The sequence below is a fragment of the Rhinoderma darwinii genome, chromosome 12 (genome assembly GCF_050947455.1).
Source record: "Rhinoderma darwinii isolate aRhiDar2 chromosome 12, aRhiDar2.hap1, whole genome shotgun sequence".
NCBI lineage: Eukaryota > Metazoa > Chordata > Amphibia > Anura > Rhinodermatidae > Rhinoderma > Rhinoderma darwinii.
Genome location: NC_134698.1, coordinates 1,233,527 through 1,249,203, shown reverse-complemented (window position 1 = coordinate 1,249,203; position 15,677 = coordinate 1,233,527). Strand labels below are relative to the sequence as shown.

The 15,677-nt window shown below is 49.5% G+C and overlaps 1 protein-coding gene across 1 annotated transcript; it reads right to left on the bottom strand.

The window, feature by feature from the left end:
* Nucleotides 1-10,684: 10,684 nt before the first annotated feature.
* Nucleotides 10,685-14,519, bottom strand: LOC142664331 (protein S100-A5-like). Its single transcript, XM_075843374.1, has 3 exons — nt 14,334-14,519; nt 11,576-11,713; nt 10,685-10,892 (listed from the first exon to the last, which is right to left on the bottom strand). Exons 1-3 carry the CDS (start codon nt 14,502-14,504, stop codon nt 10,752-10,754), a joined length of 450 nt encoding a protein of 149 aa, XP_075699489.1. The 5' UTR covers nt 14,505-14,519; the 3' UTR covers nt 10,685-10,751.
* Between the last annotated feature and the right edge of the window lie 1,158 nt (nt 14,520-15,677).

Sequence of the window (15,677 nt, the reverse complement as noted above, 5' to 3'; positions counted from 1 at the left end):
GGTTAAGGGTCGGTCTGAGCAGATGTCAACTGGACGCGGAGTTGTTATTAGTGACACAAAGTGTGATAGATTGTTAGCTCTTCAGGACAGAGCACTCTGTTCCTGTGTCACCTACCTCCTGGGGTGTAACGCACCATACACCTATTCATGAAGGGTGTAACAGGCCTCCGCCACTTATTGTCACAGTGCGGCCTCTTTTCTAGCTATAGGGGCCACTTATGTAATAATGATGTAACTATAAAAATAGAAGAGAGAGACTGACTACTCCCATCTGCACGTTACATACACTGTATCTGAGCTACACCACACATGCTTGGATACATGGGGTAATATGTGCCCTATATACAGTGCCCCACAACATGGCGGCTGTAGGGTCTGTTACTTCTTTCCCTACATAGAAGTGGAGCTCCTGGCCATGTGCAAGCCCAGGACCTGTGCCGAATGGCGGAATTAAAACACAAGCGCGGTGAGGGGCACGATGACGTCATAGAATTACACAATGATGTCATCACATTATTATTATCATATTATTTCTATTAGACATTTTTATCATTATCATCATTGTTATTATTATATTGTTATTTCTGTAGTTATATTATTATTATTATTAGCATCATCATCATCATTGTTATTATTTCTATTATTATTATACATATTATTGTTATTATTATTTATATTGTTATTATTATTTATATTATTATTATTATTTATATTGTTATTATTATTTATATTATTATTATTTATATTGTTATTATTATTATATTTATATTATTATGATTTATATTATTATTATTGATATTATTATTATTATTTATACTATTATTTATATTATTATTATTTATATTATTATTTATATTATTATTTATATTATTATCATCATCATCAATCTCGGCAGCGCTGTTCCTCTCACTATAATTCCCATGTAATACTAGAGACCCCCATGACCCCATCATCAGGTGAGTTACCTGTTCAGGTGCGCTGCAGATCTCTGGAGCCGGGATAGAAGGAGCTGGGAGCAGCAGAGAGGAGTGAGTGCTGAGCCGGCAGGGTGTCTTTATATTATAACATTTCAGGATACAGGTGACACCCTTTACCTCCACACCCAGCACGGACCCAGCTACAAGCCAAGGCTCCATCCAGTCCTCCGTGACAGTGTGCTGGTCACACCCTCCCCAAATAATTCTGTATGAGAACCTCCATGACCTCCCGCACCCTAATCCCCCCTCCCCCGTACACTAAATCATACCGTCAATCATGTGTCATAAACCTCTACTTGGTATCAGAAGAATAAAAACTCTGCCCCCCCTCCAACCCGGGGGCACAACTGGGACAGCCGGGGGCAAGTGCTCAAAACCATAAGCCCGACCATAAAATATAACCATAAAGTAACAAGTACCCCCACAATAACACACACCCCCCCATAACACAACCCCCCATAACACACATCCCCACATAACACACAACCCCCCATAACACACATCCCCACAATAACACACAACCCCCCATAACACACAACCCTACAATAACACACAACCCCACAATAACACACAACCCCACATAACACACAACCCCCATAACACACAACCCTACAATAACACACAACCCCACAATAACACACAACCCCACATAACACACATCCCCACAATAACACAACCCCACAATTACACACAACCCCACCATAACACACAACCCCACCATAACACACAACCCCCCCATGACACACAACCCTACCATAACACACAACCTCACCATAACACACCACTCCACAATGACACCTAACCCCACAATGACACACAACCCCACATACCACACAACCCCCCAAAACACACAACCCCACAATAACACACAACCCCCCATACCACACAACCCCACAATAACACACAACCCCACAATAACATACAACCCTACCATAACACACAACCCCACAATAACACACAACCCCACATACCACACAACCCCCCATAACACACAACCCCACAATAGCACACAACCCCACATAACACACAACCCCCCATAATACACAACCCCACTATATCACATAACCCTACTATAACACACAACTCCACCATAACACATACCCCCATAACACACAACCCCCCCAAAACACATACCCCCATAACACACAACCCCACAATAGCACACAACCCCACATAACACACAACCCCCCATAATACACAACCCCACTATATCACATAACCCTACTATAACACACAACTCCACCATAATACACAACCCCCATGACAAACAACCCCCCATAACACACAAGCCTACCATAACACACAACCATACCATAACACTCATAGTAAACATGCTTCCCCACAGTAACAACTCTGCCCCACAGTAACCATGTTGCTCCAAAGTAATCACGCTGCCCCACAGTAACCACATTGCACCACAGCATATACACTGCACTACAGTTTCCACGCTGCCCCACAGTAACCTTGCTGCCCCACAGTAACCACACTGCCCCACAGTAACCATGCTGCCCCACAGTAACTACGCTGTCCCACAGTAACCACGACGCCCCACAGTATCCACGCTACTTACACAGTAACCACACTGCCCCACAGTAACACCATTACCCCACAGTAACCACGCTACCCCACAGTAACCACGCTACCCCACAGTAACCACATTGCCCCACAGTAACCACGCTGCTTCACAGTAGCCACGCTGTCCCACAGTAATCACGCTGTCCCACAGTAAGCACGCTGCCCCACAGTAACCACGCTGTCCCACAGTAACCACACTGACCCACAGTAACCACGCTGCCCCGCAGTAACCACACTACCCTACAGTAACCACGCTGTCCCACAGTAACCACGCTGTCCCACAGTAGCCATGCTGTCCCACAGTAACCACGCTGCCCCACAGTAACCACACTGCCCCATGGTAACCACATTGCACCACAACATCAACACTGCACTACAGTTGCCACGCTGTCCCACAGTAACCACGCTGCTCCACAGTAACCACGCTGCCCCACAGTAACCACACTGTCCCACAGTAACCACGCTGTCCCACAGTAACCACACTTCCCCACAGTAACCACGCTGCCCCACAATAACCACACTGTCCCACAGTAACCACGCTGTCCCACAGTAACCACGCCGCCCCACAGTAACCACGCCGCCCCACAGTAACCACGCTGTCCCACAGTAACCACGCCGCCCCACAGTATCCACGCTACTTACACAGTAACCACACTGCCCCACAGTAACACCGCTGCCCCACAGTAACCACGCTACTTCACAGTAACCATAGTGTCCCACAGTAATCACCCTGCCTCACAGTAACCACGCTTTCCCACAGTAACCACACTTCCCCACAATAACCACGCTGCCCTACAGTAACTATGCTATTTCACAGTAATCTCACTTCCCTACAGTTACCACACTGCCCCACAGTTACCACGCTGTCCCACAGCAACCAGGCTGCCCCACAGTAACCACGCTGCTACACAGTAGCCACGCTGCCCCACAGTAACCACACTGTCCCACAGTAACCACGCTGCCCTACAGTAACCACGCTGCCCCACAGTAACCATGCTGCCCCACAATAACCACGCTGCCCCACAGTAACCACACTGTCCCATAGTAACCATGTTGCCCCGCAGTAACCACCCTTCCCCACAGTAACCACGCTGCCCCACAGTAACCACTTTGTTTCACAGTAACCACGCTGCTCCACAGTAACCACACTGTCCCATAGAAACCACGCTGCCCCACAGTAACACCGCTGCCACACAGTAACCACGCTGCCCTACAGTAACCATGCTGCCCCACAGTAACCACGCTGTCCCACAGTAACCACGCCACCCCACAGTATCCACGCTACTTACACAGTAACCACACTGCCCCACAGTAACACCGTTACCCCACAGTAACCACGCTACCCCACAGTAACCACGCTACCCCACAGTAACCACTCTGTGCCACAGTAATCACCCTTCCCCACAGTAACCACACTGTCACACAGTAACCATGCTGTCCCACAGTAACCAGTCTGCCCCACAGTAACCACATTGCTTCACAGTAACCACTCTGTCCCCACAGTAACCACGCTTTCCCACAGTAACCACGCTGTCCCACAGTAACCACGCCGCCCCACAGTATCCATGCTACTCAAACAGTAACCACACTGCCCCACAGTAACACCGCTGCCCCACAGTAACCACGCTCACAGTAACCATGGTGTCCCACAGTAATCACTCTGCCTCACAGTAACCACGCTTTCCCACAGTAACCACACTTCCCCACAATAACCACACTGCCCCACAGTAACCACGCTGTCCCACAGCAACCAGGCTGCCCCACAGTAACCACGCTGCTACACAGTAGCCACGCTGCCCCACAGTAACCACACTGTCCCACAGTAACCACGCTGCCCTACAGTAACCATGCTGCCCCACAGTAACCACACTGTCCCATAGTAACCATGCTGCCCCGCAGTAACTACCCTTCCCCACAGTAACCACGCTGTCCCACAGTAACCAGGCTGCCCCACAGTAACCACGCTGCCCCACAGTAACCACACTGTCCCATAGTAACCATGCTGCCCCGCAGTAACTACCCTTCCCCACAGTAACCACGCTGTCCCACAGTAACCAGGCTGCCCCACAGTAACCACGCTGCCCCACAGTAACACCGCTGCCACACAGTAACCATGCTGCCCTACAGTAACCACGCTGCCCCACAGTAACCACGCTGTCCCACAGTAACCACGCCACCCCACAGTATCCACGCTACTTACACAGTAACCACACTGCCCCACAGTAACACCGTTACCCCACAGTAACCACGCTACCCCACAGTAACCACGCTACCCCACAGTAACCACTCTGTGCCACAGTAATCACCCTTCCCCACAGTAACCACACTGTCACACAGTAACCATGCTGTCCCACAGTAACCAGTCTGCCCTACAGTAACCACATTGCTTCACAGTAACCACTCTGTCCCAACAGTAACCACGCTTTCCCACAGTAACCACGCTGCCCCACAGTAACCATGCTGCCCCACAGTAACCACGCTGCCCCACAGTAACCACACTGCCCCACAGTAACCATGCCGCCCCACAGTAACCACACCGCCCCACAGTAACCACGCCGCCCCACAGTAACCACACTGCCCAACTGTTACCACGCTGTTCCACAGTAATCACCCTGCCTCACAGTAACCACACTTTCCCACAGTAACCACACTTCCCCACAATAACCACACTGCCCTACAGTAACCATGCTGCTTCACAGTAATCACACATCCCCACAGTAACCACACTGCCCCACAGTAATCACGCTGCCCCACAGTAATCACGCTGCCCCACAGTAACCAGGCTGCCCCACAGTAGCAACGCTGCTTCACAGTAACCATGCTGCCCAACAGTAACCACGCTGACCCACAGCAACCAGGCTGCCCCACAGTAACCACGCTGCTACACAGTAACCACGCTGCCCCACAGTAACCACGCTATTTCACAGTAACCATGCTTCCCTACAGTAACCACGCTGCCCCACAGTAACCACGCTGCCCCACTCTAACCACGCTGCCCCACACTAACCATGTTGCCCCACAGTAATCACGTTGCTTCATAGTAACCACACTTCCCCACAGTAACCACTCTGTGCCACAGTAATCACCCTGCCCCACAGTAACCACACTGTCACACAGTAACCACGCTGTCCCACAGTAACCAGTCTGCCCCACAGTAACCACGTTGCTTCACAGTTTCCACTCTGTCCCCACAGTAATCACCCTGCCTCACAGTAACCACACTTTCCCACAGTAACCACACTGCCCCACAATAGCCACGCTACCCTACAGTAACCACGCTGCCCCACAATAACCACGCTACCCTACAGTAACCACGCTGCCCCACAGTAACCACGCTGCCCCACAGTAACCACACTACCCCACAGTAACTACACTTTCACACAGTAACCACACTGCCCCACAATAACCACTCTGCCCCACAATAACCACGCTGCCCTACAGTAACCATGCTGCTTCACAATAATCACACCTCCCCACAGTAACCAGTCTGCCCCACAGTAACCACGTTGCTTCACAGTAACCACTCTGTCCATACAGTAACCACGCTGCCCCACAGTAACCACGCTGCCCCACAGTAACCACGCTGCCCCACAGTAACCACTCTGCCCCACAGTAACCACGCTGCCCCACAGTAACCACGCTGCCCCACAGTAACCACGCTGCCCCACAGTAATCACACCGCCCCACAGTAACCACACTGCCCAACAGTAACCACGCTGTTCCACAGTAACCACGCTGCCCCACAGTAACCATGCTGCCCTACAGTAATCACGCTGTTCCACAGGAACCACACTGCCCCACAGTAACCACGCTGCCCCACAGTAACCACGCTGCCCCACAGTAACCACGCTGCCCCACAGTAACCGCTCTGCCCCACAGTAACCACACTGTCCCACAGTAACCACGCTGCTACACAGTAACCACACTGTCCCATAGTAACCACGCTGCCCCACAGTAACCATGCTGCCCCAAAGTAACCACGCTGTCTCACAGCAACCAGGCTACCCCACAGTAACCACTCTGCCCCACAGTAACCACGCTGCCCCACAGTAACCAGAGCTGCCCCACAGTAACCACACTGCCCCACAGTAACCATGCTGCCCTACAGTAACCACGCTTTTCCACAGTAACCACACTGCCCCACAGTAACCACGCTGCCCCACAGTAACCATGTTGCCCCACAGTAATCACGTTGCTTCACAGTAACCACACTTCCCCACAGTAACCACTCTGTGCCACAGTAACCAGTCTGCCCCACAGTAACCACGTTGCTTCACAGTAACCACTCTCCATACAGTAACCACGCTGTCCCACAGTAACCACGCTGCCCCACAGTAACCACTCTGCCCCACAGTAACCACGCTGCCCCACAGTAACCACGCTGCCCCACAGTAGCCACGCTGCCCCACAGTAACCACACTGCCACACAGTAACCACGCTGTTCCACAGTAACCGCGCTGTCCCACAGTAACCACGCTGTCCCACAGTAACCACGCTGATTCACATTAACCATGCTGTCCCACAGTAACCACACTGTTTCACAGTAACCACGCCGCCCCACAGTAAACCCACTGCCCCACAGTAATCACGCTGCCCCACAGTAACCACGCTGTCCCACAGTAACCACGCTAACCTACAGTAACCCCACTACCCCACAGTAACCACGCTGCCCCACAGTAACCACACTACCCCACAGTAACCACGCTGTCCCACAGTAACCACGCTGCCCTACAGTAACCACACTGCCCCACAATAACCACGCTGTCCCACAGTAACCACACTGCCCCACAGTAACCACGCTGCCCCACAGTAACCACACTACCCCGCAGTAACCACGCTGCCCCACAGTAACCATGCTGCCCCACAGTAACCACGCTGCCCCACAGTAACCATGCTGCCTCACAGTAACCACGCTGCATCACAGTAACCACGCTGCCCCACAGTAAGCACACTGCCCCACAGTAACCATGTTCCCCTACAGTAACCACGCTGCCCCACAGTAACCACGCTGTCCCACAGTAACTACGCTGCCCCACAGTAACCACGCTGTCCCACAGTAACCACGCTGTCCCACAGTAACTACGCTGTCCCACAGTAACCATATTCCCCCACAGTAACCACGCTGTCCCACAGTAACCACGCTGTCCCACAGTAACCACGCTGTCCCACAGTAACCACGCTGTCCCACAGTAACTACGCTGTCCCACAGTAACCATATTCCCCTACAGTAACCAGGCTGCAGACAGTATCACACATGATGGACTTGGATACATATTATTATCATCTCGTTCCCAGTGTCTCTGGTGTATACTTGTCATGTGAGAACAATGGTGTGTTTGGTGTTATTGTCTCGATGGTCGGGATCAGATGAGCTCATGTTCTCATTACTCAGTATTATTATATTATCTGTCATTATCTGGTTGTATTCACACATCACACCTCAGTATCAGAACTTTCTCACAGGTGTGATCATGGGTCAGTACACGGAGGACAGAGTCCACAGAAGAAGGAACAGTCCTGTATGTACTGACCAGAGATCAGTGATCGTCCACCAGTTATTTCTAATCTAAATCGTTCCCCAATCCTGCGCTGATTCACCCCAAAATAAATCTTTATAATCGTCCGAGGTCAATATTTCTGCTACAGAGCACCAAACCCACTCCACAGACATAGGGGGAACTTTTGATCAGCTTTACGCCTGTATTATGGCGTTAAAAAGGTCACAAATTATGGTGCACGTCATATTTGCGCAATAATGTCCAATGTCGGGCTATTTTGCGTTGACTCTATATGCCGGAAATTGGTGTAAATTAAAGCGCAGATCATTGCCGGTTCATAGCTGAGGCAGATTAGACTGTCAGGCGCACAGACGGCCAGAGATGTGCCTAATTTATTAAACCGCTTGCACCTTACTCCAGTGCTGGTGTATGAAGTGATGGTCTCAATACATTCCCCACCCCCATGTCTATGGCAGGGCTTAGGAGCTCTGAAGCCCAAATATTGACCTCTGACCACTATAAAGATATATTATGAGATTAATCAGCACAGAATTTTAAAACTATAAATTATATTTAGATTTACTTAATTATTACTCAGTGATGTCAGTAACAGGGGGTGGGGCTGTGACAACTTCTCAGTAACAGGGGGTGGGGCTGTGACAACCTCTCACACATGATATACAGGCTGGTTGTCAGTGGTAATAGATGAATAGCTGTTACTGTATATAAGATGTGTGGATCTCATGTCTGATCACAGTGTCATTATATTATATAAAAGTGATGTCAGTAACAGGGGGCGGGGCTGTGACAACCTCTCACACATGATATACAGGCAGGTTGTCAGTAGTAATAGATGAATAGCTGTCACTGTATATAAGATGTGTGGATCTCATGTCTGATCACAGTGTAATTATATTATATATCAGTGATGTCAGTAACAGGGGGCGGGGCTGTGACAACCTCTCACACATGATATACAGGCTGGTTGTCAGTAGTAATAGATGAATAGCTGTGACTGTATATAAGATGTGTGGATCTCATGTCTGATCACAATGTAATTATATTATATATCAGTGATGTCAGTAACAGGGGGCGGGGCTGTGACAACCTCTCACACATGATATACAGGCCGGTTGTCAGTAGTAATAGATGAATAGCTGTTACTGTATATAAGATGTGTGGATCTCATGTCTGATCACAATGTAATTATATTATATATCAGTGATGTCAGTAACAGGGGCGGAGCTGTGACAACCTCACACATGATATACGGGCTGGTTGTCAGTAGTAATAGATGAATAGCTGTCACTGTATATAAGATGTGTGGATCTCATGTCTGATCACAGTGTAATTATATTATATATCAGTGATGTCAGTAACAGGGGGCGGGGCTGTGACAACCTCTCACACATGATATACAGGCTGGTTGTCAGTAGTAATAGATGAATAGCTGTGACTGTATATAAGATGTGTGGCTCTCATGTCTGATCACAGTGTAATTATATTATATATCAGTGATGTCAGTAACAGGGGGCGGGGCTGTGACAACCTCTGTATTGTAGTGGGGACACATGAGTTTATATTCTGCTCTGTTATCATGTATCTCCTTGAGCAGCGCTGTGGAATATGTTAATGAATATAAATAATACATGAAATATTAGGGATGGGGGGCAGGTTATTGTATAATTGCTGTGATTTCTGGTGTGTATCATGTACTTGCTGATCTATTCCAGTCTATGTACCGTCCACAATGGAGCATTTGCTGCCCCCTAGTGGCTGTGACAAGAAGTGACCAGTAGGTGTGCCTGTACCCTGGCGCCAGTCGGTCAGTCTTTTTATTCTGTAGTCAGGGTCAGTGTAAGTTATTATTATGGGGGCTCATGTATTGCACATAGTCTGTAACCTCCATAAACGGCACAGGGTGGGGGGTCCAGTTACAGATTCTGCATTAGGGACCAGGATATTACACCTCTGGTGTTTTTTTACTTAAAGCTTCATCCCGTCTTTCATCCTCGCTCCAGCACGTATCCTTTATGTGTCCATAGGGGGCACTCACTGAGTTGCACTAGTTTGGATTCTCCTATATTAGTTATATAGTTTTCGTTTTTGTTTTTTTTTGTCATTTCCTCTGTAGACCAGCAGGTGGCAGCAATCAGTCTCCTGTTGGGCTGTAATTCTGAGTTTCCTCCAGCAGAGGGCGCTGTAATACTGATTACCTGTTCCCTTGCATTGAGGTGGTTGTAGAGTGTAAACACATGAAAGCGATTGACTACACGCCACTCCCTGCAGCCAGGGGCAGCAGATTACAAGGAGTGGAGCATACAGAGGGGCTGTCCTAGACCCAGCACCCCTGATCGACCCAGCACCCTGATATCTGACCTGTGGAGGACTTGGAATCGCTCAGTCCAGGTCCTCAGGAGGCCTCCAGTCTGGCGGCGGCGCAGCACGAGGATACAGCCGCCTGGTGGTGACTGCGGATTGGTGGAGTAGTTGTTGCAGTGGTAAGAAGACTCCACTATGGAACGGTCCCTGTGTTGTATTGTGACTGTGTGCCCTGTGTTACTTTGCGTCAGTATTTTTACTTGTCTCAATTGGGGGGCGGTGACCCCCCCATAATAATGAATTAGCCGCATGACAAGTCCAAACATTTTATTGACAGATTATAAGGATATAAAACGTCTCCCCCCCTCCGCTGTGTTCTTTACATTTTGATGTTTTCCTTCAAGGCGATGGTCAGGCAGCTAATGAAGATGACAAACTCCTTGAAGTTGACCTTGTTGTCTCCGTCCATGTCCATCTGTCCGATAACTCCCTTGAGAATCTCGTCCTTTTTCTCACTTTGCTGTGATTAGGCAGGTAGAGTGTTACTCAGTGTCACGACAGTCACTATATACAATGTTATACATATTCAAAGATGCTAATGCTGGGGGCGGAGCTGTGACAACCTCTAATTGGTGTCCATATCACCATAAATGATGGGGCGGAGCTGTGACAACCTCATTGGTGTCCCTATCACCATAAATGATGGGGCGGGACTGTGACAACCTCTAATTGGTGTCCATATCACCATAGATTGGGGAGGGGCTTTGACAACTTCATTGGTGTTCCTATCACCATAAATAGGGCGGGGCTGTGACAACCTCCCATAGGTGTCCCTTTCACCACAAATGATGGGGGGGGATGCTGTGACAACCTCATTGGTGTCCCGATCACCATAAATTATGAGGACGGGGCCGTCACATCCTCTCATTGGTGTCCCGATCACCATAAATAGGGCGGGGCTGTGACAACCTCCCATTGGTGTCCCTTTCACCATAAATGATGGGGCGGGGCTGTGACAACCTCCCATTGGTGTCCCTTTCACCATAAACAACGAGAGAATGGACTAGGATTGAGGGGTGGTTCACTATCATTAGTTATGGGGCACCTCATTAATGTCACTATAGACACCCAGATATTCAGCATTAACCCCTGCATCATCTGGTAGTGGGGGATGATTAGAAATGATGGGGGAGGGGCACTTACACACAATGCTGGAAACTCTTTCTTGGCTAATTCGAAGAGCTCGTTCTGGCTGAGCGTGCTGCTGTCTCCATCGCCTTTTGCGTACTTATCGAAGGTGCTGATCAGGGTGATCATCAGGTCTTGCAGAGGCATCGTGATCTGAGGAAAGAGCGGAGACGTTCGGTCAATGACTCCCAGCGTTTCCTATAGTGCGACTATAATCTCTGAATATTCCCATCACCGCACACTGGAGACTCCCGGCCCGCTGTGTCCAACGCAGAAGTAAAAAACAATGACCACAACGCGACCGAGCCGCAACCTGTAGTCCGCTGCGATGCCTTGTCCGGCTTTACGTACTTTGTCAATACAGATTCTAATACAATGTATCAATGTGGCAGAAAAATTGAGCACAGATTTTAGTTACTCCCATTTTATGCACCATTTCTGCTGTGGCCATTTGTTACGCACGTTCCTTGCGCCCCCCCCTCCCCATTTGCTTTAATGGCATCATGTAACTGTCCGTATGATGTATGCAGGGCTGATGTCTGCATTGGGGGGTAGCTTGGGTGGGGCTGGCAGGTCATGTGCCTTGCCTGCTGGGTGCCAGGGCACTTAGATACACGGCTAGGGCAGTAAATTAAATCTTTGCCCTGGGTGAAGGATGGCCGAGCGGCGGTGATCTATGGAGACGTTGCGTCTTATATGACGATATACTTACAAGCTGCGTTCTAGACGCTCGACATGAAAGAGCGCAGCTTCAAAGAGGATAATAACGCAGCTGCCGTTTACTGCCCCCCCCTAGACAAATCATAATATGCAAAGCAGCCTCCGGACATCAGAGGATATAGGCAAATCATATAGGGGACATTCTCTTATAAGTATCTATAATAGGTAAATGTATGCAAATGCAGAGAACACAATGTCCTGTGATCCGCCAGGTCCGGCCTGTTACACCCCACGTCACGTGCCCCCCGTTACACCCCACGTCACGTGCCCCCTCCTGTTACACCCTTACTGAACTAATTTCACACAAAGCTTCATCTACAGAAATCACTTCTGCTACCCTGAGAGAAAAGACACACCTCAAGAGAAGAGTGCCATACTATTCACATGACCTATCCATGAGGGAGGAAAGAATAGACAGTATACAAGGCTGGAAGAGAGGGAGAGCATAGACGGTAGGCAAGAGGGAGAGCATAGACGGTATGCAAGAGGGAGAGCATAGACGGTATGCAAGAGGGAGAGCATAGACGGTATGCAAGAGGGAGAGCATAGACGGTATGCAAGAGGGAGAGCATAGACGGTATGCAAGAGGGAGAGCATAGACGGTATGCAAGAGGGAGAGCATAGACGGTATGCAAGGCTGGAGGAGAGGGAGAGCATAGACGGTATGCAGGGCTGGAGGAGAGGGAGAGCATAGACTGTATACAAGGCTGGTGGAGCGGGAGAGCATAGACGGTATGCAAGAGGGAGAGCATAGACGGTGTGCAAGAGGGAGAGCATAGACGGTATGCAAGGCTGGAGGAGAGGGAGAGCATAGACGGTATACAAGGCTGGAGGAGAGGGAGAGCATAGACGGTATACAAGGCTGGAGGAGAGGGAGAGCATAGACGGTATACAAGGCTGGAGGAGAGGGAGAGCATAGACGGTATACAAGGCTGGAGGAGAGGGAGAGCATAGACGGTATACAAGGCTGGAGGAGAGGGAGAGCATAGACGGTATACAAGGCTGGAGGAGAGGGAGAGCATAGACGGTATACAAGGCTGGTGGAGTGGGAGAGCATAGACGGTATACAAGGCTGGAGGAGAGGGAGAGCATAGACGGTATACGAGGCAGGAGGAGAGGGAGAGCATAGACGGTATACAAGGCAGGAGGAGAGGGAGAGCATAGACGGTATACAAGGCAGGAGGAGAGGGAGAGCATAGACGGTATACAAGGCTGGAGGAGAGGGAGAGCATAGACGGTATACAAGGCTGGAGGAGAGGGAGAGCATAGACGGTATACAAGGCTGGAGGAGAGGGAGCGCATAGACGGTATACAAGGCTGGAGGAGAGGGAGCGCATAGACGGTATACAAGGCTGGAGGAGAGGGAGAGCATAGACGGTATACAAGGCTGGAGGAGAGGGAGAGCATAGACGGTATACAAGGCTGGAGGAGAGGGAGAGCATAGACGGTATACAAGGCTGGAGGAGAGGGAGAGCATAGACGGTATACAAGGCTGGAGGAGAGGGAGAGCATAGACGGTATACAAGGCTGGAGGAGAGGGAGAGCATAGACGGTATACAAGGCTGGAGGAGAGGGAGAGCATAGACGGTATACAAGGCAGGAGGAGAGGGAGAGCCTAGAGGGTATACAAGGCTGGAGGAGAGGGAGAGCCTAGACGGTATACAAGGCAGGAGGAGAGGGAGAGCCTAGAGGGTATACAAGGCTGGAGGAGAGGGAGAGCATAGAGGGTATACAAGGCAGGAGGAGAGGGAGAGCATAGACGGTATACAAGGCAGGAGGAGAGGGAGAGCCTAGAGGGTATACAAGGCTGGAGGAGAGGGAGAGCCTAGACGGTATACAAGGCAGGAGGAGAGGGAGAGCCTAGAGGGTATACAAGGCTGGAGGAGAGGGAGAGCATAGAGGGTATACAAGGCAGGAGGAGAGGGAGAGCATAGAGGGTATACAAGGCTGGAGGAGAGGGAGAGCCTAGAAGGTATACAAGGCTGGAGGAGAGAATAGATGTGATAGACTGGAGGGTCTTTGCACAGGATCCTGTAGATTTGGTGGCACTTACCAGGTGATGAGGTGGCGTAGTATTAGAGGGATATGTGGACTGTGTGGCAGGGAGCACTTCTTGCCCAATATATAGACAGGCGGGGCTGTGCTCCTCCCTGGGCATCTCCCAGATTAGAGGGGGTGTCCTGTCAACAAGTGGGGGCTTCCCTCCTGCCTCCTTATTGGTCATGGCTGTTCTCCTTTGTCAGCAGATGTCCTATCACAGACTGCCCAAATCTACCTGTTTAACCCCTTGCTGCCAGGAGACGTGTGGTAGAGATGACACACCCTGTACATGCTGAATGGGAGATCATATGATACAAAGTGACGAGAAACAAATCGAGAGTTCTGCAACTTCCTCATGGGCTTTGTGTTTGAAGTCCTCACCATTCAGCCTGCTTGATGTCAGTGAATAATACTACTCACAGCTGAGGGTTTGTTATAACTGTATCCAGTTCATATTTATAGCTCTTACCTACATTAATTATATCAGGACATGCTTTCATTCTCTGAATGGAATCAAGAATGTTCCCATTCATTTGCAGCAATCAGAGACTTTTAGAATGTGACTAATTAAAACACAAATAGTATTTTTTCTCCAGGAGACCTCCAATCCCCCCCTTGTTGTGTGGACATTACCGGGGGCTATAGGGTGCGGGACTGTTAACTTTAACCAGGTGCAGGCAAGAGGTCAGAGGCTCGTTTTCTCCTGGGGCTGTGCAGTCACCTGCTGGTCGGCCCTGCCCTGTTCACACTACTCCTGCTGCAAGGTGTGTCTGCAGCCTCAGGTAACGTATGCGGGAGACTCCTGAAATGATGTCTGGGTGGGTGGAGGTGTCTTACAATCAGCAGAAAATCCTCTTCCCCAGGCAAATTCTCATCTCTACACAATGTCAAAAGTATAAGAGCCTGAAATACCTCCTAGTAATCGTAACAGTAATATACATCATGCGTCCAAGAGGAGTCCCTGCTATGTAATATTCTATAATAGTCCCTGTACTACTAGTAATAGTCTGCATCATGCGTCCAAGAGGAGCCCCTGCTATCTAATATTCTATAATAGTCCCCGTACTACTAGTAATAGTCTACATCATGCGTCCAAGAGGAGTCCCTGCTATCTAATATTCTATAATAGTCCCCGTACTACTAGTAATAGTCTACATCATGCGTCCAAGAGGAGTCCCTGCTATGTAATATTCTATAATAGTCCCTGTACTACTAGTAATAGTCTGCATCATGCGTCCAAGAGGAGTCCCTGCTATCTAATATTCTATAATAGTCCCCGTACTACTAGTAATAGTCTACATCATGCGTCCAAGAGGAGTCCCTGCTATCTAATTCTATAATAGTCCCTGTACTACTA